The sequence below is a fragment of the Ranitomeya variabilis genome, chromosome 7, assembly GCF_051348905.1.
Source record: "Ranitomeya variabilis isolate aRanVar5 chromosome 7, aRanVar5.hap1, whole genome shotgun sequence".
Classification (NCBI taxonomy): Eukaryota; Metazoa; Chordata; class Amphibia; order Anura; family Dendrobatidae; genus Ranitomeya; species Ranitomeya variabilis.
Window position 1 is genome coordinate 16448100 of NC_135238.1, and position 18785 is coordinate 16466884.

The following is an 18785-nucleotide window of genomic DNA, read 5'->3' on the forward strand; positions in this document are numbered from 1 at the left end:
TTGGATGATGTCATTGTCTTCTCTAAGACCTACGAAGACCATCTGAAGCACCTGGCTGAGGTGTTTGAAGCCCTGTCCAACTTTGGCTTAAAGGTGAAACAATCCAAATGTCATCTGCTGAAACCCAAAGTGCAGTACCTGGGCCATGTGGTGAGCGCTGAAGGAGTAGCCCCAGACCCCGACAAGGTCACGGTGATCCAAGACTGGCCAAAGCCCAGCAACCTCCACGAAGTCCGGCAGTTCCTCGGGCTGGTCGGCTATTACCGAAGGTTCATCAAGGACTTCACCAAGAAGGCCGCGCCCTTGCAAGACCTGTTGGTGGGCCAATCAAAGAAGACCAAGGGGAAGAACGCCCCATTTGACTGGAACGAGGGGCTGGAAGGATCCTTCACTTGTTTGAAGTCGGCACTGACGGGAGAAGAGGTGCTGGCCTACCACGAATACGACCAACCGTTTGTGCTGTACACGGATGCCAGCAATGTGGGATTGGGAGCCGTGCTATCCCAGGTCCAGAAAGGCAAGGAGAGGGTGATTGCTTACGCCAGCAGGAAGCTCCGTCCCACGGAAAGGAACCCTGACCACTACAGTTCCTTTAAACTGGAGTTCCTTGCCATCGTCTGGGCAGTGACAGAGAGGTTCAAACACTACCTGGCCTCGGCGAAATTCACCGTCTTCACGGATAATAATCCGCTGACGCACTTGGGTACAGCCAAACTCGGGGCCTTGGAACAGCGGTGGATGGCCCGGCTGTCCAACTACGACTTCACCATCAAGTACCGGGCAGGACGCAAGAATGCGAACGCCGATGCCTTGTCCCGGATGCCCAATTTGCCAGAAACGGGGGAGGACCCGGAGGCACTTGAAGAGGTAGAGTTGCCTGCGTTCCATCGCCCCAAAGCCGCTCAGTACTCCCATCATGTGAAGAACCGGTACAAGAACCAACAGGATGCCGTGCTGAATCCCCTGCCCCATCACGGATGGGCGGAGACCCAGGATGGTGACCCCGCGGTCCGTCGGGTGAAAGTGCTCCTGACACAGGCAGGGTTGCATCCCAGCCCAGATGATCCACAGGAGACACGACAGCTGTGGAAGGGGAGAAGCCAACTGTTTATCCATGATGGCAAGCTGTGCCGGAGGAGTATCGACCCGCGTACTCATGAATTGGTATGGCAGATAGTGGTGCCGAGGCGAGATGCGCCCATGGTTCTGGGAGCCTACCATGATGGAGCCGGACACTTCGGATGGAAGAAGCTGGAGAGGCTACTCCGAGGCAGGTTCTATTGGATTGGCATGAAGGGAGCCATTGAGAAGTGGTGTCGGGAGTGCGGTCCATGTAGCCTACGCAGGAAGGACCGTGACAGCCAACGGGCTCCCTTGCAGCCCATCATCACCAAACGGCCGCTCGAACTGGTCGCGCTGGATCATGTGAAGCTGACACCTAGCCGGTCAGGCTATATCTACGCTCTTACCATCGTAGATCACTACTCCAGATTTTTGGTGGTTGTACCTGTCAAGGATCTAACGGCCAGGATGGCTGCCAAGGCCTTCCAGCAGTACTTTTGTAGGCCCCATGGGTACCCGGAGAAGGTACTGACCGATCAGGGACCAGCATTCGAAGCAGAGGTGTTCCAAGAGTTCTGCCATCTGTACGGGTGTAAGAAGATCAGAACCACACCGTACCACCCTCAAACCAATGGGATGTGCGAAAAGATGAACCAGGTGGTGATCGACTTACTGAAGACCTTACCCGTAGAGGAGCGGAACCTGTGGCCAACAAAGTTGCCTGACTTGGTGGACATATACAATCATATCCCAGTAAATTCCACCAACTGCACTCCAGCGTACCTGATGCGAGGAAGATCTAGCAAGTTACCCGTTGACCTGGACATGGGGGTCCTAGTCCCCGAAGATACCTCGCCGGATGCAGATTGGGATGCAGAAAGGCAGCGAAAGTACTGCAAAGTACAGGAAAGAAGTCTCGCCCAGGCTAGACAAAAACAAGAAAGAGACTACAACCAGCATGCTCCTGCGATTCCCTTGTCACCCGGTGAGCACGTACGCAAACGAAAGAGGAGGCTACACAAACTCGACGACCAATGGGAAGCGGAACCGTATACCGTCCTGCCATCCGATTTCGACAACACGAAGGTTTGTCTCATCAGCAAGGATGGAGGGGAGACGTCGACGGCGATATCCAGGGACCACCTTAAAGTCTGCCCTGATAAGTTGAGAGAGAGGGAAACGGATCCAGGAACCTCCCCGCCTGTAGAAGAGAAGATGATACACACTGTTCTTGGCGATTTTCCCCAGTCCTGGAGGACTCAGATAAATCAGGCCATCGTGGTACCTGTCCTAATGTTCCATCAACCAAATCCACTAGAACTAATGGTGGTGCCGGATCGTCCAGGCCCGCAACCTCAGCAGATCCCGACCGAAGATGCCATGCCACTCGTTGAACCGGCAAGTCCTCTCTCTGCTATTGGCGAACCTGCCGTACCTACTGTTGGTAACAGCAGCTCTGAGAGCTCCAGCCTGCCAGTGCTACCCAGACTCACTAGAAGCGTAGCTAGAAGACAGTGCACTACACCAGCGGTAGCAAGCATAGCGGGCCCTGTTAGGCCAATAGCGACCCCTGCGCTGCGAAGGTCCACACGCAGCACCCAGAATCAAACTCCCCTCCGCTACAAAACTTGGAGGTATTAATGAGGGCTGCTATTTAGTTGAAAATGTTTGTGTGCATATCTTTTGTTACAGGCTTTAAAATGGACAAACGGAGTAATGGACAGTGAATTGCTCCAAAAACTTCTAAAGGGGACCCCTTTGTTTACCCGGGGTCCCCGCTGTTTCAGCCACTGAACTGAGAGTCATAAACTGTGCATGACCTAACTTTCGCAACGTTCAAGAGTCCTCACCTCCCATAAAGGGAAGCACTGTTATGTTTGATTGTTTATGATATTTAAAAATTTTGTGTGTTTTCTGTTAACATGTATTGCTGTTCTTGTTTTCCCAGACCGGGAGTACTGGATTTAACCGGGGGGGAGTGCAGCGCCCCAGAGTCCTGGTCGCTGCAGTAACGTCGCTCTGCCACTAAGGGGAGTGATGTTACGTCTGATTGCACTAAAGGAGTTCACCTGACCAGGTAACACACACACTACACTTCACACTCCGGCCACCAGGGGGAGTGGTTCTATCTAGTAGGCCACTCCTCACACTCTGGTAAAACTGGGGGTTGGACAGGAAGACAGGGAGAAGTAACAGGGAAGAGCTAGAGAGAGGACCTGTCAGGGATGGGATCCTGACAGATTCCTAAGAAAGGACAAAAAGTGAGAAAACGGGAATACAGCAAAGAGGCGATAGGACCAGAAGGAGTCGTGCTGTAAGATCGAGGCAACATCCTTTTGAGGCGCAAACAGTCGGTGGCTGGAACGCCGAGCAAGTAAGAGACTCTAAGCATTACTGCAAACCACGGCCGGACAGCCAATTATAGGTTGGCTGTCTCACACAAATCACCTAAGCAGACAACGGAGGCAGCTGTGGGAGAGGGGCGACTCTAGGGTCCCGGAAGAACTCCAGGCCTACCCCGTCATACGGGTGCGTCCTAACCATATCATCTGGGGGACGGAGAGAACGAACATCAGAGACAGACAGAATCAGTTGTGAGGACTATCCCGGGGTGCTCAGCAGGGAAGGACTACAACACATAGGCCCTAGAAGGTAGACACTGATTCCCACCTGTTAAGGGGACTCCTGATGTGCCTTCGGACCGGCCGGTCTCAGACAGCCCTGTTAACAGTGCTCTGGATTGAGTACCTCGAGACCTTCAGTAAAGAGGTAAAGAGACTGCAACTCTGTTTCCTCGTATTCATCGCACCCCACACCCCGACATCATCACGTTCTATCTTCGCTGGACGCCCCTCAGCAGGGTCACGGACTGGGTCTAGCCACCGTGACCACCCCAGAACTGAGACACAGAGATCCGGTACCGGGCGCCCCTCGGCCCTGCGGCAGTAGGGGCGCTCCATCCCCACCATACATTCCCCCACACATAGTATAATGTCTCCACCGTACATTCCTCCACACATAGTATGTCCCCACCATACATTCCTCCACACACAGTATAATGTCCCCACCATACATTCCTCCACACACAGTATAATGTCCCCACCATACATTCCTCCACACACAGTATAATGTCCCCACCATACATTCCCCCACATACAGTATAATGTTCCTACAGTACATTCCCCCACACACAGTATAATGTCCCCACCGTACATTCCCCCACATACAGTATAATGTCCCTACAGTACATTCCCCCACACACAGTATAATGTCCCCACCATACATTCCTCCACACACAGTATAATGTCCCCACCGTACATTCCTCCACACACAGTATAATGTCCCCACCTTACATTCCCCCACACACAGTATAATGTCCCCACCATACATTCCCCCACACAAAGTATAATGTCCCCACCATACATTCCTCCACACACAGTATAATGTCCCCACCATACATTCCTCCACACACAGTATAATGTCCCCACCGTACATTCCTCCACACACAGTATAATGTCCCCACCTTACATTCCCCCACACACAGTATAATGTCCCCACCATACATTCCCCCACACAAAGTATAATGTCCCCACCGTACATTCCCCCACATACAGTATAATGTCCCTACAGTACATTCCCCCACACAAAGTATAATGTTCCCACTGTCCACTCTCCTTTCACGAGCAAATACTAAGCTGTGTAGCTGTGGATCCACAGATTTTGAGACAAAACATTTTCTAAAGAGAGAGATAAAACATTTACTAGATAGCAGCAGAATCAAGGACATTACACAGCAGTACTGAGCAGTGTAGCAGTGATTCAAGCACTTGGGTGAAAAAAAAGAAACTTAGCTGCAGTAGCATTGAGGTCAGTCTTCAGCAGAACTGAGCAGCGAACCTGTGAGTCCAGCACTATGTCGAGATTGAACACTTACTACAAATTAGCATCAGGAAATGTTAGGGTCTCGCTCTATTCTCTGTTTCTTTATCCTTCTTTTCTTCCAGTCTCTATGGCAGCTGTAATCTGACAACTCAGTAACCTAGTAGTCCTTTTTTCTTTTAACTAGGATGAATTTTTAGCAGGAAAGAGGAAGTAAAGGCGGTTGATAAGGGGAGAAAGGATCATATACAGTATGGTAAGATGCAAGTAGGTTTGTATTAGTTGCATTTCAATCACCTGCCACTAGATGGTGCTGTATACCTGTCTTGGCTGCATTTGCTGTGAATTTCAAGCACTTGTTAATGTCTCAGAACTTCAGGAACTTTCCTCTAGGATAAAAAAAATACATCTCTGAATACAAATAAGTTTCACATAAAATGGAGCATGAAATCTTTTAGTACAAGTTGGACCACAAATTCTAAAGTTAGCAAGAAAAGTTTACAATTAAATATATGTGTATGTTCTGTAAGCAAAAAAATTGCTGGTTATAAGACACTAAAGGTAAAAATGCTTGTCCCAGATGGAAAGCACCCCTCTCTCCAGGGTTACTGCATGTGTCATAGGCATCCCTAAGGGAGCGGAGTGTAGGCAGCTCCCCCTTCCGCACCAACCCCTGCAGAAATGACTATAGTACTTTTACACTAGAGGGTTTGTTACCATTGTGACAGTCTACAAAATATTTTGCCTGCACTGATACATTGTAACGAATTATCAGGACAGGAGAAAGTTTTGGCTACAGACTAGGCTGAAGTTGGTTTCTTATTCGGCAATTTTTTCTTTTCTGTTTTAAGAAACTGGACAAATAAGAAAAGCAACTTCGGCCTCATCGATGCAGCTAAGCCTGGAGAGTCTGGTAGAGCAGAGCTGCAGTGTAAAGCATGGAAGGCAGAGCAGAGGAGTTAAAAAGCAGCCAACAAAAGAATTGCTTCTGCGTCTGAGACCATATGACAACACTTCCTGGCCCTGATCCTCCCCTTGGTGGCTACTGATTTCTCCGTATTTTCCTCCCGGCAGCTGCAGGGTTCTTATGACCATCACTGATCGCTTCCCTGATATTTCATACTGAGAAAATCAGGCTGATAATTAAGATTTCAGTGACGCCAAGTCCTGAAAATCACTTATTTCTGTCCTTGATGCTCAAGGAAAAGCTAAATAGACACCTGAGGCGGGAGGCTCACAGGTTCAGCATCGATTCTACGATTGATCTGCTAGAAGAGGCAATTATCTGCTGGAATCATCCAGAACCACTTCTTATGGAGGACCAGAGGGGGCGCTGCACTACAAAACCACCCTGATTGTGCCGCCATACCAGGATCAGGAGACAATAAGCCCCAGCAGCAGAGTGACCTCTCCCAGGCCCTGCTCTCTCCTCATGGTTTTACTAGAACCTTTCATACTGGAAGGAATCAGCAGAAAATATTCTAGGTGTATCAATAAGTTACATCATAATCATCATCATCATGATCATCATCATCATTGAGTCCAATTAATAAGAAATGAGACTATTCCCAAGAACTGATCGAGGTCCTGGATCTTCTAGACTTGATCACTAGCCAGTGATTGACATTCTGGACTTCAGAGGAGAGCAGAACCTGAGGCTTCGGAGCTCCTTGTTTTATGTTTAAGGTTACTGTGTCCAGATCCTGAAGAGGAGGCATCAAGGTTCTGAGAATCTGACAGTTGGGAATCTTTGAGATCATGTCCAGATCTCAAGTGATTGAGGTTTTGGTTCAGCAATAGACTCGGTTGAAAGTTTAGACTCTGGGATCTAGGTCAGCTTTAAGTAAGGTTCTAGAATTACAGATCCAGGTGTGAAGTTTTGAATCTGGTTTACGATTCTTGATCAAGCAGGCAGAGATGAGGTTCTAGTGGACTAGATCCAGATCTACAGGGAATGATAACTCGAGCTCTGGTACTGTTTGAACAGTAGCTACAGTTCTTGGCGTCCTGATAAAACATGAATTATGTTGTAGATCTTCAGGGCCACATGAGGATCTCGGTGAGCAGATCCTGGGAGGGAGAGATTTACCCACTAGATAATGAGGTCTAGATTAATGATTCTCTGGTCCTTTATGTTCTGGACTGTCCTAAAGAAAATTGGTGACCATGCCCCGATCAGCAGTGATCTAGGTTTCCATGCACTAAGCAGTATTGACCAAGATCTATGATCAGCAGGAATCAAGGTCTCCATGTAATGATCTGTGGTGATCTAAGACTCCTATGATTTGGGTAGATCTGTGTCTCTCTGTAATAGTTTGTGGTGATCTAGATCTCTATGATCAGCAGTGATCAATGTCTCTATGTGCTGAACAGCAGGGATCTAAGTCTTTGCGTGTGATCATAGATAAGCTCCAGGATCTATGAGCTGAACAACAGATATCTAGATCTCCATGTGGTGAGGTTATAAGTAATGAAGTTCTGGATCTTTATGTGTTAATCAGCAGTGATCTAGGTCTCTACAGTATGTGGAGATCAGAAATAATCTTCTGGATTTCGATGTTCTGATCAGCAGAGATTTAGGTCAGGGCCGGCGTCAGCACCCGGCGTACCCGGGCAAGTGCCGGGGCCCTGGCAAGACAGGGGGGACCATTCAGGGACGGCGTTATGGGCAGGCAGCTGCCAGTGCCCCCGCGCCTCCAGGGGCCCTCAGCTAGCGGCATATCACGCAGCTGGTATGGGGCCCCTGTGAGGCAGGGGGGCCCGCCTGTCGCCAGCGCCAACTCCCCCGCCGCCGCCGCTTTGAACTTTACCGCCGTCTGCTGGTAAAGTTCAGAGCAAATGATGGAGGAGAGAGCGTCACCTGACGCTCCCTCTCCCATCATTCCCCGCTCTGCCTCTGACACTGCCGCTGCGGGTGCGCGATGATGTCATCGCACACTCGCTGTGTCAGGCAGTGCAGCGGCAGCCGCCGAGACGAGAGCAGGGAGGAAGCAGCCCGGCGCGGGAACGTTGAGAGGTGAGGAGTGTTTTTTTTTTTTTTGTAACTATAACAGTGAGTACTGGACTATGGGGCCATTCTTGGGGGAGGGGGGCTGTGCTGTATACTACATGTCTGTGCTATATACTACATGTCTGTGCTATATACTACATGGCTGTGTTATATACTACATGGCTGTGCTATATACTACATGGGCCGTGTTATATATTACGTGGGCTGTTATATGCTACGTGGGCTGTGCTACATGGCTGTTCTATATGTTCTATATACTACATAGGCTGTGTTATATAATATGTGGCTGTGCTATATACTATATGGGCTGTTATATGGTACATGGGCTGTGTTATATGCTACGTGGGCTGTGCTATATACTACGTGGCTGTGTTATATGCTACGTGGCTGTGTTATATGCGATCATGAATCGTGGTATGTGTTAAAGGGGGGCCCACTGAGACTCTTTCGCCCGGGGCCCTCAAAAACCTGGAGTATACACGCCCTAAAGAACTGAGACAAGTTCTTAAATTCATGAAAAAAAATGCTGAACCCGAATCTGTGAGCTACATACGTCAGTAGCACATCCCGCTCCTGCGCTGGTAGTTTGTTACAATGTATCAGTGCATGTAGCTGTCTCACAGAGCATTGTCTAAACTGCATATAACTGTAGCAAACCCTCATGAATGTGAGAATTCGCTGACAGCAAGCAGAGATCTTGACAATGGTGCCAAAATGATGCACAAAGTATATTATAAAGTTGCAGAACTTCTCATTATAGATTTGATTGTGGATTTAAAGGGATCACTTGTTATGGTAGTGTCGATCAATGATGAGCGGTAATATAAGCCCCCTCTTTTTTCCTCTGCGCTCCTCGCACTATGAGGGGCTGTGCTTTGGTGCCTGGCAGGCAGAGGAGGAGCAGTCAAGGCTAGGACAAGGCTGGAAGAAAGGCAGTAAATGCAGAGCTGTGTTCACACACTGATCGCTGCATCCCAGGGAGCAGATCTGATCCCACAAGTGTCCGGAGCGAGCGGCCCGACCGCCTCTATGGGACGTGCGTGACCTTCCCCGGAATATTGGGCACCAGTGGATGGGTAAGTGCCACCGCTGCCAAAGTCCAAGGTCATCATCAGCAGGACGGCACCTGGAGCAGGGGTCACCCCATATCAAGGCTGGCCCTACCCCGCTGCCTCCATGGGCTGATACCTCTCCTATAGATCATCTCAACTTTATGGCCAAGAGGTCGAATGATGTTATAATCTAGAAAGAAATGAGAAAGGATCAGACAAGGGGGACTGGAAGACAATACGTAGAATAGAAGAGTATACAATAGATTGTAAGCTCCGCAGGACAGGACCCTCTCTCGTCATTCTACTCTCAGGAAGGATGTAAGTAACGTTTTATCATTATTTTCTGCATGACTGTAATAGTATATGGAGCAAGAGATGGAAAAATGATGATGTGATGAAGCAAGGAAAATCTCAGGAGCCAAACTAACAGGGATCAAGTGTCCAGTCTCATTATATATCCAACCACCGGCTCCAGAGATCTACATCACCTTACTGGTAACTTACATTACAGAAAATAACTACTATAATACTGCCCCATATGTACAAGAATATAACTACTATAATACTGCCCATATGTACAAGAATATAACTACTATAATACTGCTCCTATGTACAAGAATATAACTACTATAATACTGCCCCTATCTATAGAATATAACTACTGTAATACTGCCCCTATGTACAAGAATATAACTACTATAATACTGCTCCTATGTACAAGAATATAACTACTATAATACTGCTCCTATGTACAAGAATATAACTACTATAATACTGCTCTTATGTACAGGAATATAACTACTATAATACTGCTCCTATGTACAAGAATATAACTACTATAATACTGCTTCTATGTACAAGAATATAACTACTATAATACTGCCCCCTATATACAAGAATATAACTACTATAATACTGCCCCTATGTACAAGAACATAACTACTATAATACTGCCCCCTATATACAAGAATATAACTACTATAATACTGCCCCTATGTACAAGAATATAACTACTATAATACTGCCCCCTATGTACAAGAATATAACTGCTATAATACTACCCCTATGTACAAGAATATAACTACTATAATACTGCCCCCTATGTACAAGAATATAACTACTATAATACCGCCCCTATGTACAAGAATATAACTACTATAATACTGCCCCTATGTACAAGAATATAACTACTATAATACTGCCTCCTATATACAAGAGTATAACTACTATAATACTGCCCCTATGTACAAGAATATAACTACTATAATACTGCTCCTATGTACAAGAATATAACTACTATAATACTGCCCATATGTACAAGAATATAACTACTATAATACTGCTCCTATGTACAAGAATATAACTACTATAATACTGCCCCTATGTACAAGAATATAACTACTATAATACCGCCCCTATGTACAAGAATATAACTACTATAATACTGCCCCTATGTACAAGAATATAACTACTATAATACTGCCCCTATGTACAAGACTATAACTACTATAATACTGCTCCTATGTACAAGAATATAACCACTATAATACTACTCCTATGTACAAGAATATAACTACTATAATACCGCCCCTATGTACAAGAATATAACTACTATAATACTGCCCCTATGTACAAGAATATAACTACTATAATACTGCCCCTATGTACAAGAATATAACTACTATAATACTGCCCCTATGTACAAGACTATAACTACTATAATACTGCCCCTATGTACAAGAATATAACTACTATAATACTGACCCTATGTACAAGAATATAACTACTATAATACTGCTCCTATGTACAAGAATATAACTACTATAATACTGCTCCTATGTACAAGAATATAACTACGATAATACTGCCCCTATGTACAAGGATATAACTACTATAATACTGCCCCTATGTACAAGAATATAACTACTATAATACTGCTCCTATGTACAAGAATATAACTACGATAATACTGCCCCTATGTACAAGGATATAACTACTATAATACTGCTCCTATGTACAAGAATATAACTACTATAATACTGCCCCCTATGTACAAGAATATAACTACTATAATACTGTCGGTATCCTGCTTGCTCTGGGCATAGATTGTGCTTGCAGCTGGCAGTGCCGCCGTCTTGTTCTTCAGTAGTGAGTGCGCTTGTTAGGTTGACGACGTTTGTGTAAGTAGCAATGTGACGCGTGGCCGCGGTCAGGTTTATATGTGTGATGTTCTGACTGCGGGTTTATATTACACAGTGTTGACACTTTGATCTGGTGATGACTTTTGCTGCATTTTTTACCTTTCTGCTCATTAATGTCATCACAGTGAGTGGAATAGAAGGAAATTTAGGAATAATTGTGAGGATAGGTGACACATGACAATGTCCACGCACTGGTGAGGCTTAGTCACAATTGTTTCTGGAAGGTAAACTGATACATTTTACCTGCACTGATACATTGTAACAAGCCATCAGGTCTGGAGAGCTGTGTCTGCTTCTGATGAGTTACCTCCAAATAGGATACAATTGTAGCAAACCCTCAGCTGTGAGAATTACTGCAGATTTATGTTTCCAGTCAATGACAGTAAGCAGGAATCCATATGGTGGGAATGAAACAGAACCGATCTCATAAATGGCGGACTGCAGCTCCAGACTGGATGCTCTCCTCATATACACACCATCTTCTGTGTTCTAGTCACATCCAGAGCTGCATTTATAATTCTCCTGTCCAGCAGGACATTATGGGAGCAAGGACTAGATCCAGCCTGTGAAGATCCTGACCTCAGAGAATAGCTACCCTGCACACCGTCCACTACTATGCCCCCATTGTGAACGCAGATTTGGCTGTGACTGGAGTATAGCACACAACAGAAGCCAAGAATCTGAGCAGAATTGAGCTGTAATAAGTGAATACATTTAGAGTTAATTGGCCCCTAATAGCACACACATAGTCACACACATAATGACGCCACCGGCTGAGCAACGCCCGCATGTTCCTTCCAGGAAAGTAAAGTGGCAAAACACAGCGCAAACAAGAAACCACAAATATCAGAGAAACCATTCACACAAATGATCAGCAGCACACCAGCACTGCATCCAGTGAGCGACATGAGAAAGTTCTGTGCCGGCAGACACCACTAGGGGGAGCTCCCTGTATACAGAGATACATGATAAGATTCTGTCTGCAGCCACCACTAGGGGAGCTCCCTGTATACAGAGATACATGATAAGATCCTGTCTGCAGTCACCACTAGGGGGAGCTCCCTGTATACAGAGATACATGATAAGATCCTGTCTGCAGCCACCACTAGGGGGAGCTCCCTGTATACAGAGATACATGATAAGATCCTGTCTGCAGTCACCACTAGGGGGAGCTCCCTGTATACAGAGATACATGATAAGATCCTGTCTGCAGTCACCACTAGGGGGAGCTCCCTGCATACAGAGGTACATGATAACATTCTCTCTGCAGTCACCACTAGGGGGAGCTCCCTATATACAGAGATACATGATAAGATCCTGTCTGCAGTCACCACTAGGGGGAGCTCCCTGTATACAGAGATACATGATAAGATCCTGTCTGCAGCCACCACTAGGGGGAGCTCCCTGTATACAGAGATACATGATAAGATCCTGTCTGCAGCCACCACTAGGGGGAGCTCCCTGTATACAGAGATACATGATAAGATCCTGTCTGCAGCCACCACTAGAGGGAGCTTCCTGTGTACAGAGATACATGATAAGATCCTGTCTGCAGTCACCACTAGGGGGAGCTCCCTGCATACAGAGGTACATGATAAGATCCTGTCTGCAGCCACCACTAGGGGAGCTCCCTGTATACAGAGGTACATGATAAGATCCTGTCTGCAGCCACCACTAGGGGGAGCTCCCTGTATACAGGGATACATGATAAGATCCTGTCTGCAGCCACCACTAGGGGGAGCTCCCTGTATAGAGAGATACATGATAAGATCCTGTCTGCAGTCACCACTAGGGGGAGCTCCCTGTATACAGAGATACATGATAAGATCCTGTCTGCAGTCACCACTAGGGGGAGCTCCCTTTATACAGAGATACATGATAAGATCCTGTCTGCAGACACCACTAGGGGGAGCTCCCTGCATACAGAGATACATGATAAGATCCTGTCTGCAGCCACCACTAGGGGGAGCTCCCTGTATACAGAGATACATGATAATATCCTGTCTGCAGTCACCACTAGGGGGGGGCTGAACTGCGCACGGAATTCTGGTGAAGAATTATGTCTGATCTCTTAGTTTACTATGATGTCATTAGTTCATTCTGATGTCATGTCTTACTGATATTACAAACAAAAAAGAAAGAACCTCACGATCAAAAAGTCCAAAGCTTTGTAAAAAGATTATATACTTTATTACTGAATACATAGTGAAGGGAATGTTACAACGACTGTGAAAACACACATAGAAAACATAAAAAAACGCTCAAGGGCAGGCAGGACCAACAATGGGCCAATATTCCAGGTAAATCGAATTCAAAGATAAATATTTGTATATCTAAAGGCAGGGAAAACCCACAGATAATATGCCTACCTGCAGGCACCTATATATAATATAACATCAGGTGCCTCAAACGAATCTGCCAACATGTAGTAGGCAATCAAACAGCATGGAGACCTGTATATTCAAGGACCAAATAATCCTGTCTCCAGCCAAGAAAGGTAAAGTGCAAAGTGCTATAATAATAGTAAAGTACGCACTATTACCTATCAGGAGTGTTTCAGTGGTGGCCCAGAGGATCCGCCTGACCGCCCCAACGCGCGTTTCGGATAGCACCTTCATCAGAGGGCATACATTTAGACAAGAAACCGGGCTTTTTATATCGCAGCGCGTCCCAGAAGTAGCTGTGTGTCTCACCTCCCCATTCACAGGTTAGGGGGGTGGGTCGCAGGGGCTCATTGTTTCAACAAGCTAGATCAACATGTCATTAGCATATTAGCAAACAACATTATTCACTGACCCTGTGGAGAGATAACAGTACAGAACTGTGGGGAGAATATCAGATGGCAAATAACTCAACACCATGAAAATAAGTAAAACAGAAATATACACAAAATGATACCCACATAGCATATCACACCATCACAACCTCTCACCCCTTATAATAAGTGAGCACGCTATGAGGTCTACACAGACCAGTGGCCTGCTCACTTTAGTCCACTTTGCTCCACTGTTTATAGTTCCTTGTACAGTGGCAGGGGTTGCAATAATCATGAGCACTTGTCCATAAATTCCCGGGTCCTGGCTTTATGGTCATATCAGGCTTTTTGACTGGACTGGGCCGTTCGCTGATGTTCATTAGCCAAGGTAGCTAGCTGGGCGAGACAGTCTCTGAACTCTAGAACGTAGGGAATGATGGGCATTCCGGTATCTGCGATATCTCCCTCCAATTGTTCTTTTAGAGGAAGGAGAGGCCCACGGACCTTCTGCTCCCACAAAATGACTTTGTAACTCCCCAATGTCATTTCCAAGGAGGATAACTGCAGGAAGTCCTCCCATAACTCCAATCCAACACAGTTTTTCTCCAAAACCATAATCCAAACATACCAAAGCTCTCTGTATATATTTGCGGACATCCCCCCGCCAGGACAATGGGAATTCCCGGGCCCTGGTGAATTGCCTCGGGTCGAACCACACGGGGATCAGCGATAGTCAGGAATGCCCCCGTGTCTCTAAGGGTACCGTCTCACATAACGATTTACCAACGATCACGACCTGCGATACGACCTGGCCGTGATCGTTGGTAAGTCGTTGTATGGTCGCTGGGGAGCTGTCACACAGACCGCTCTCCAGCGACCAACAATGCCGAGGTTCGCTGGTAACCAGGGTAAACATCGGGTTACTAAGCGCAGGGCCGCGCTTAGTAACCCGATGTTTACCGTGGTTACCAGCGAACGCATCGCTGGATCGCTGTCACACACAACGATCCAGCGATGACAGCGGGAGATCCAGCGACGAAAGAAAGTTTCAAACGATCTGCTACGACGTACGATTCTCAGCTGGGTCGCAGTAGCGTGTCAGACACTGCGAGATCGTAACGATATCGCTAGAACGTCACGAATCGTGCCGTCGTAGCGATAAAAATGCCACTGTGTGACGGTACCCTAAATCCCGACACTTTGTATCCATCAATTAAGACATCCTGCAGGTGGCAATGCCGTTGCTGTGTATTTCTGATGGACAAAGGCCGGAGTCCATACATTCCAGGAGGGGTATCTATGGTGCCGTGGTTGGTGGTCCACTCTGGTGGGGGTGGTGGTAGCTCTTCCTCAGGCGGGATGGAGTGCACAAGATGTACTGGATGAGGTGGGGCTGCGTGGGGCTCCCTCCGAATCCTTGAGGGACAGCCAGACTGCAAATGTCCAGGTTGCCAACACCCGTAACATCTCCTCTCTGTGATACCCCCAGGTCGTGGTCGGAACTGTTGGGGCCCAGGATTGTGAGCTGTGATTGTCATCGGCCTGCGGCTGGGTAGAGGGGCAGATATAATCGGAGGGGGACGGGGCATGGTCGAAGGCCGTGGTTCATTGTCCAGAAGCTTCCTCCATTGCGGTCGGATAGTAAGGGCTTCATCGGCCGGGGCTACAGCTCTATCCACGGTGCACGGCGTGCGCTCCCGGACCCATTCTCGTACCTCTGCAGGGCACTTGGCAAGAAATTGTTCTATAAGGAACGCCTGTATAACATCTTCCACAGTATAGGCGTTTTCTGCTTCCAGCCATCTCTGACATGCCTGGGACATCTTATGTGCATACATCCTAAACGATCCCCCCATAGTGCATGGGAGGTCTCGGAACTTGGCCCTATATGAGTCTGGGGTGATAGCATGGTAATCCAGGATAGTCTGCTTTACAACGTTATAATCCCGATTCTGCTGTGAGTCAATGGTTCGGTAAGCCTCCGCCAGGCTACCGTTCAGGAGTCCCACTAACAAACGCATCCAGCCAGAGTGGGGCACCTCCATCACAGCACACTGCTGCTCAAAGTCCTTGAAGAACCCCTCCACATCTCCGGAAGCCTCATCAAATGGCTTAAACTCTGTCCGGGTGATCCGTACAGGCTCCCGGATCGTTGGGTTTACATTCCACATTGTGTTACTCCCTCTTTCCAGCTCCATTGCTTCTTGTCTCCGCTGTGCCCGGCGGGCAGCCTCCTCCTTGTACTCCTGAGAGACGCCTGGGCCCAGAACCGCCATCTCTTCTTCGTACCACAACACCCACTGGCTTTTTGGGGTGGGGGTCCTCGTCTCCAGTGCTCGTCCTTCAGACATATGGGATCAAGGGAGATATGGGTCAAAAAGACCCAGAAAAACGACCAAAAACCCAAAAATAGATATAAAAATGTAAACTTTATTATTGCACAAAAATATACATGTTAACCATATCAGATATAGGAAACAGGTGAGGCTCAGTACCGCAGGGAGTACAAAGACACCACTGAAGGAGCATGTAAAGGACGCACGGAGCCAGGATCAAAGCTTAACCCATAATAGTAAATGGTGGACTATAAAGCCCATACCGCTATGAGCACCACCATACATAGACATAACCAAACCAAAGGCCCAAGTAAATTAGTATAATGAGTCCGTACACATTACCTCAATTGGGGCAGACAGGTAAACCGGATCCAGGGTCCGTGCGTCCTCCCCAACGCACGTTTCGGTGATAAACCTTCCTCAGGGGGATATGGGAGTAGGTGGTCTGGCTAGCACCCACCAGTAGATCGATTAAGGCCTCTTTAGTCAGTCCCTGGTAGTTCAGGCCCAGGTCTCTGGCTCTCTCCTGTAAACTGGATACAGTCCAATTTCTGTACTCACTCTGTGTGTTGTTCTCCATTAGGTTACGCTCTGTTGATCCCACTGATGCCACCAGTTGTCACGGGTTACTTCTCCGGTACCACACAATCAACAGAGCAAGAGAATAGTGAACAATTCCAAGACCTTTATTTAGGCAAAAGTACGAAAGGTCCATATATACGATCCATCACACAAAGGATAAAAATATTCCAGAACACAAATGCATTTCAGTTACAGAATAAAAGTCCAACAATCCAGCACAGAGGATAACAGTCCATATTCCCTTCTTTCTCTCTCTGACATGCTGTGTTCACTTCATAGTTCCAAACAAGACTGATCTGTGTCTCACCTCCCCATTCACAGGTTAGGGGGGTGGGTCGCAGGGGCTCATTGTTTCAACAAGCTAGGTCAACATGTCATTAGCATATTTGCAAACAACATTATTCACTGACCCTGTGGAGAGATAACAGTACAGAACAGTGGGGGCTGATATCAGATGGCAAATAACAACTCAACACCATGAAAATAAGTAAAACAGAAATATACACAAAATGATACCCACATAGCATATCACACCATCACAGTTACCATCTTGAATTTATCGGAATATTCATATTTTATACTTAACCAATGCTTTTCATTAGTTACTCTTACTTATATCATTAGCTTATTGTGACGTCATTAGTTTATTGCGACATCATTAGTTTGTTGTGATGTCATTTCTCAGTGATGTCATTTGTTTATTATGATGTCATTAGTTTGTTGTGATGTCATTACTCAGTGATGTCATCCATTGACATTACTCTGAAATTCTCCATAATGTCACGGTTTCCTGATCATTACCATGTCTGGTTAATAGGAGTGAAGGCCGTTTTGCTTCCAGACAAAGTAGATTTTATTAAATTTAGGACTCAGGGAAACATGGCTGACAACCCTCCCGGATACAAAACTTACAGCCATATGGGTTGTCAGTAAACTTTTGTGCAAACCAAGAAATCTATCAAATCCTAATAGTTTCCCATTCCCCAGTGTGGTCGTATTGTCTGCAGCTGGAAAGACGAATAACCAGGTAAACGTGTTAATGCTCGTGTGGCCCCATGTGCTCCGTACATTAGAGCCGATGGGACAAGGAGACCCAATCACAACGGTGAGAGCCGCAGCAGAAATGAAGGAATTTCTCATCCGCGGCTCCGGACCGCCTGCTGCACCGCTTATCCCACTCCTCTATAATATCTACAGTTGTGAGGACCACGAGGGGGAGACGCTGCAGAATCGGAGACCCCCAGCTGCCTGTAATGATGACAGCTCCATGGGGTGCACTTACTTTAGCCTGTCGGCAATCCTGACTCATATGTCAGGATTTATACAACCTGTAGGGGGCGCACCACACAATATGAATAGAGTGTGACACCAATGTGATAGCAGTAATAACACTGCAAATGGAAATACATGTGAGCTGGTTACCAGCGGCGTCAGCTCCGCAGCACCAGGAGGACACTTAGAGGGACGCTACATTCATACGTCTTCTCCACTTTATTAGGAATAGATATATATGATATTCATTGTTTTATGTTTTCCTGCAACACAGTTTCTGGAAAAAAAAAACAGCCAATTTCTCCAAGGACTTTTACATACTTAAGGTACCTTCACACTAAACGATATCGCTAGCGATCCGTGACGTTGCAGCGTCCTGGCTAGCGATATCGTTGAGTGTGACAGGCAGCAGCGATCAGGATCCTGCTGTGATATCGCTGGTCGCTGAATAAAGTTCAGAACTTTATTTGGTCGTCAGACCGGCGTGTATCGTCGTGTTTGACACCAAAAGCAACGATGCCAGCGATGTTTTACACTGGTAAACAGGGTAAACATCGGGTTGCTAAGCGCAGGGCCGCGCTTAGTAACCCGATGTTTACCCTGGATACCCAGGAAGCGGACGCCGGGGGACGCGAA

The 18785-nt window shown here is 46.8% G+C and overlaps 2 protein-coding genes across 5 annotated transcripts in view; one reads left to right on the plus strand and one right to left on the minus strand.

The window, feature by feature from the left end:
- SEPTIN12 (septin 12) overlaps positions 1–5024 on the minus strand; it is a 111210-nt gene extending 106186 nt beyond the window's left edge. The window contains exon 1 of the mRNA XM_077274224.1: positions 4997–5024. Within this exon, the coding sequence (XP_077130339.1) occupies positions 4997–5009 (13 nt within the window). The 5' untranslated portion in view covers positions 5010–5024. The remainder of the gene's footprint in view (positions 1–4996) is intronic.
- LOC143785411 (galanin receptor 2b-like) overlaps positions 1–18785 on the plus strand; it is a 56456-nt gene that overhangs the window by 31356 nt on the left and 6315 nt on the right. Inside the window, exon 1 of one of the 4 annotated variants that reach the window (XM_077274236.1) lies at positions 8867–9027. The exons of 1 other annotated variant lie outside the window; for it this stretch is intronic. In XM_077274236.1, the coding sequence (XP_077130351.1) occupies positions 9024–9027 (4 nt within the window). In that variant the 5' untranslated portion in view covers positions 8867–9023. Of the gene's footprint in view, positions 1–8866; positions 9028–9056; positions 9322–17683; positions 17905–18785 lie in introns of those variants that run through there. 2 more of the 4 variants (XM_077274239.1, XM_077274238.1) reach the window with 2 other exon arrangements.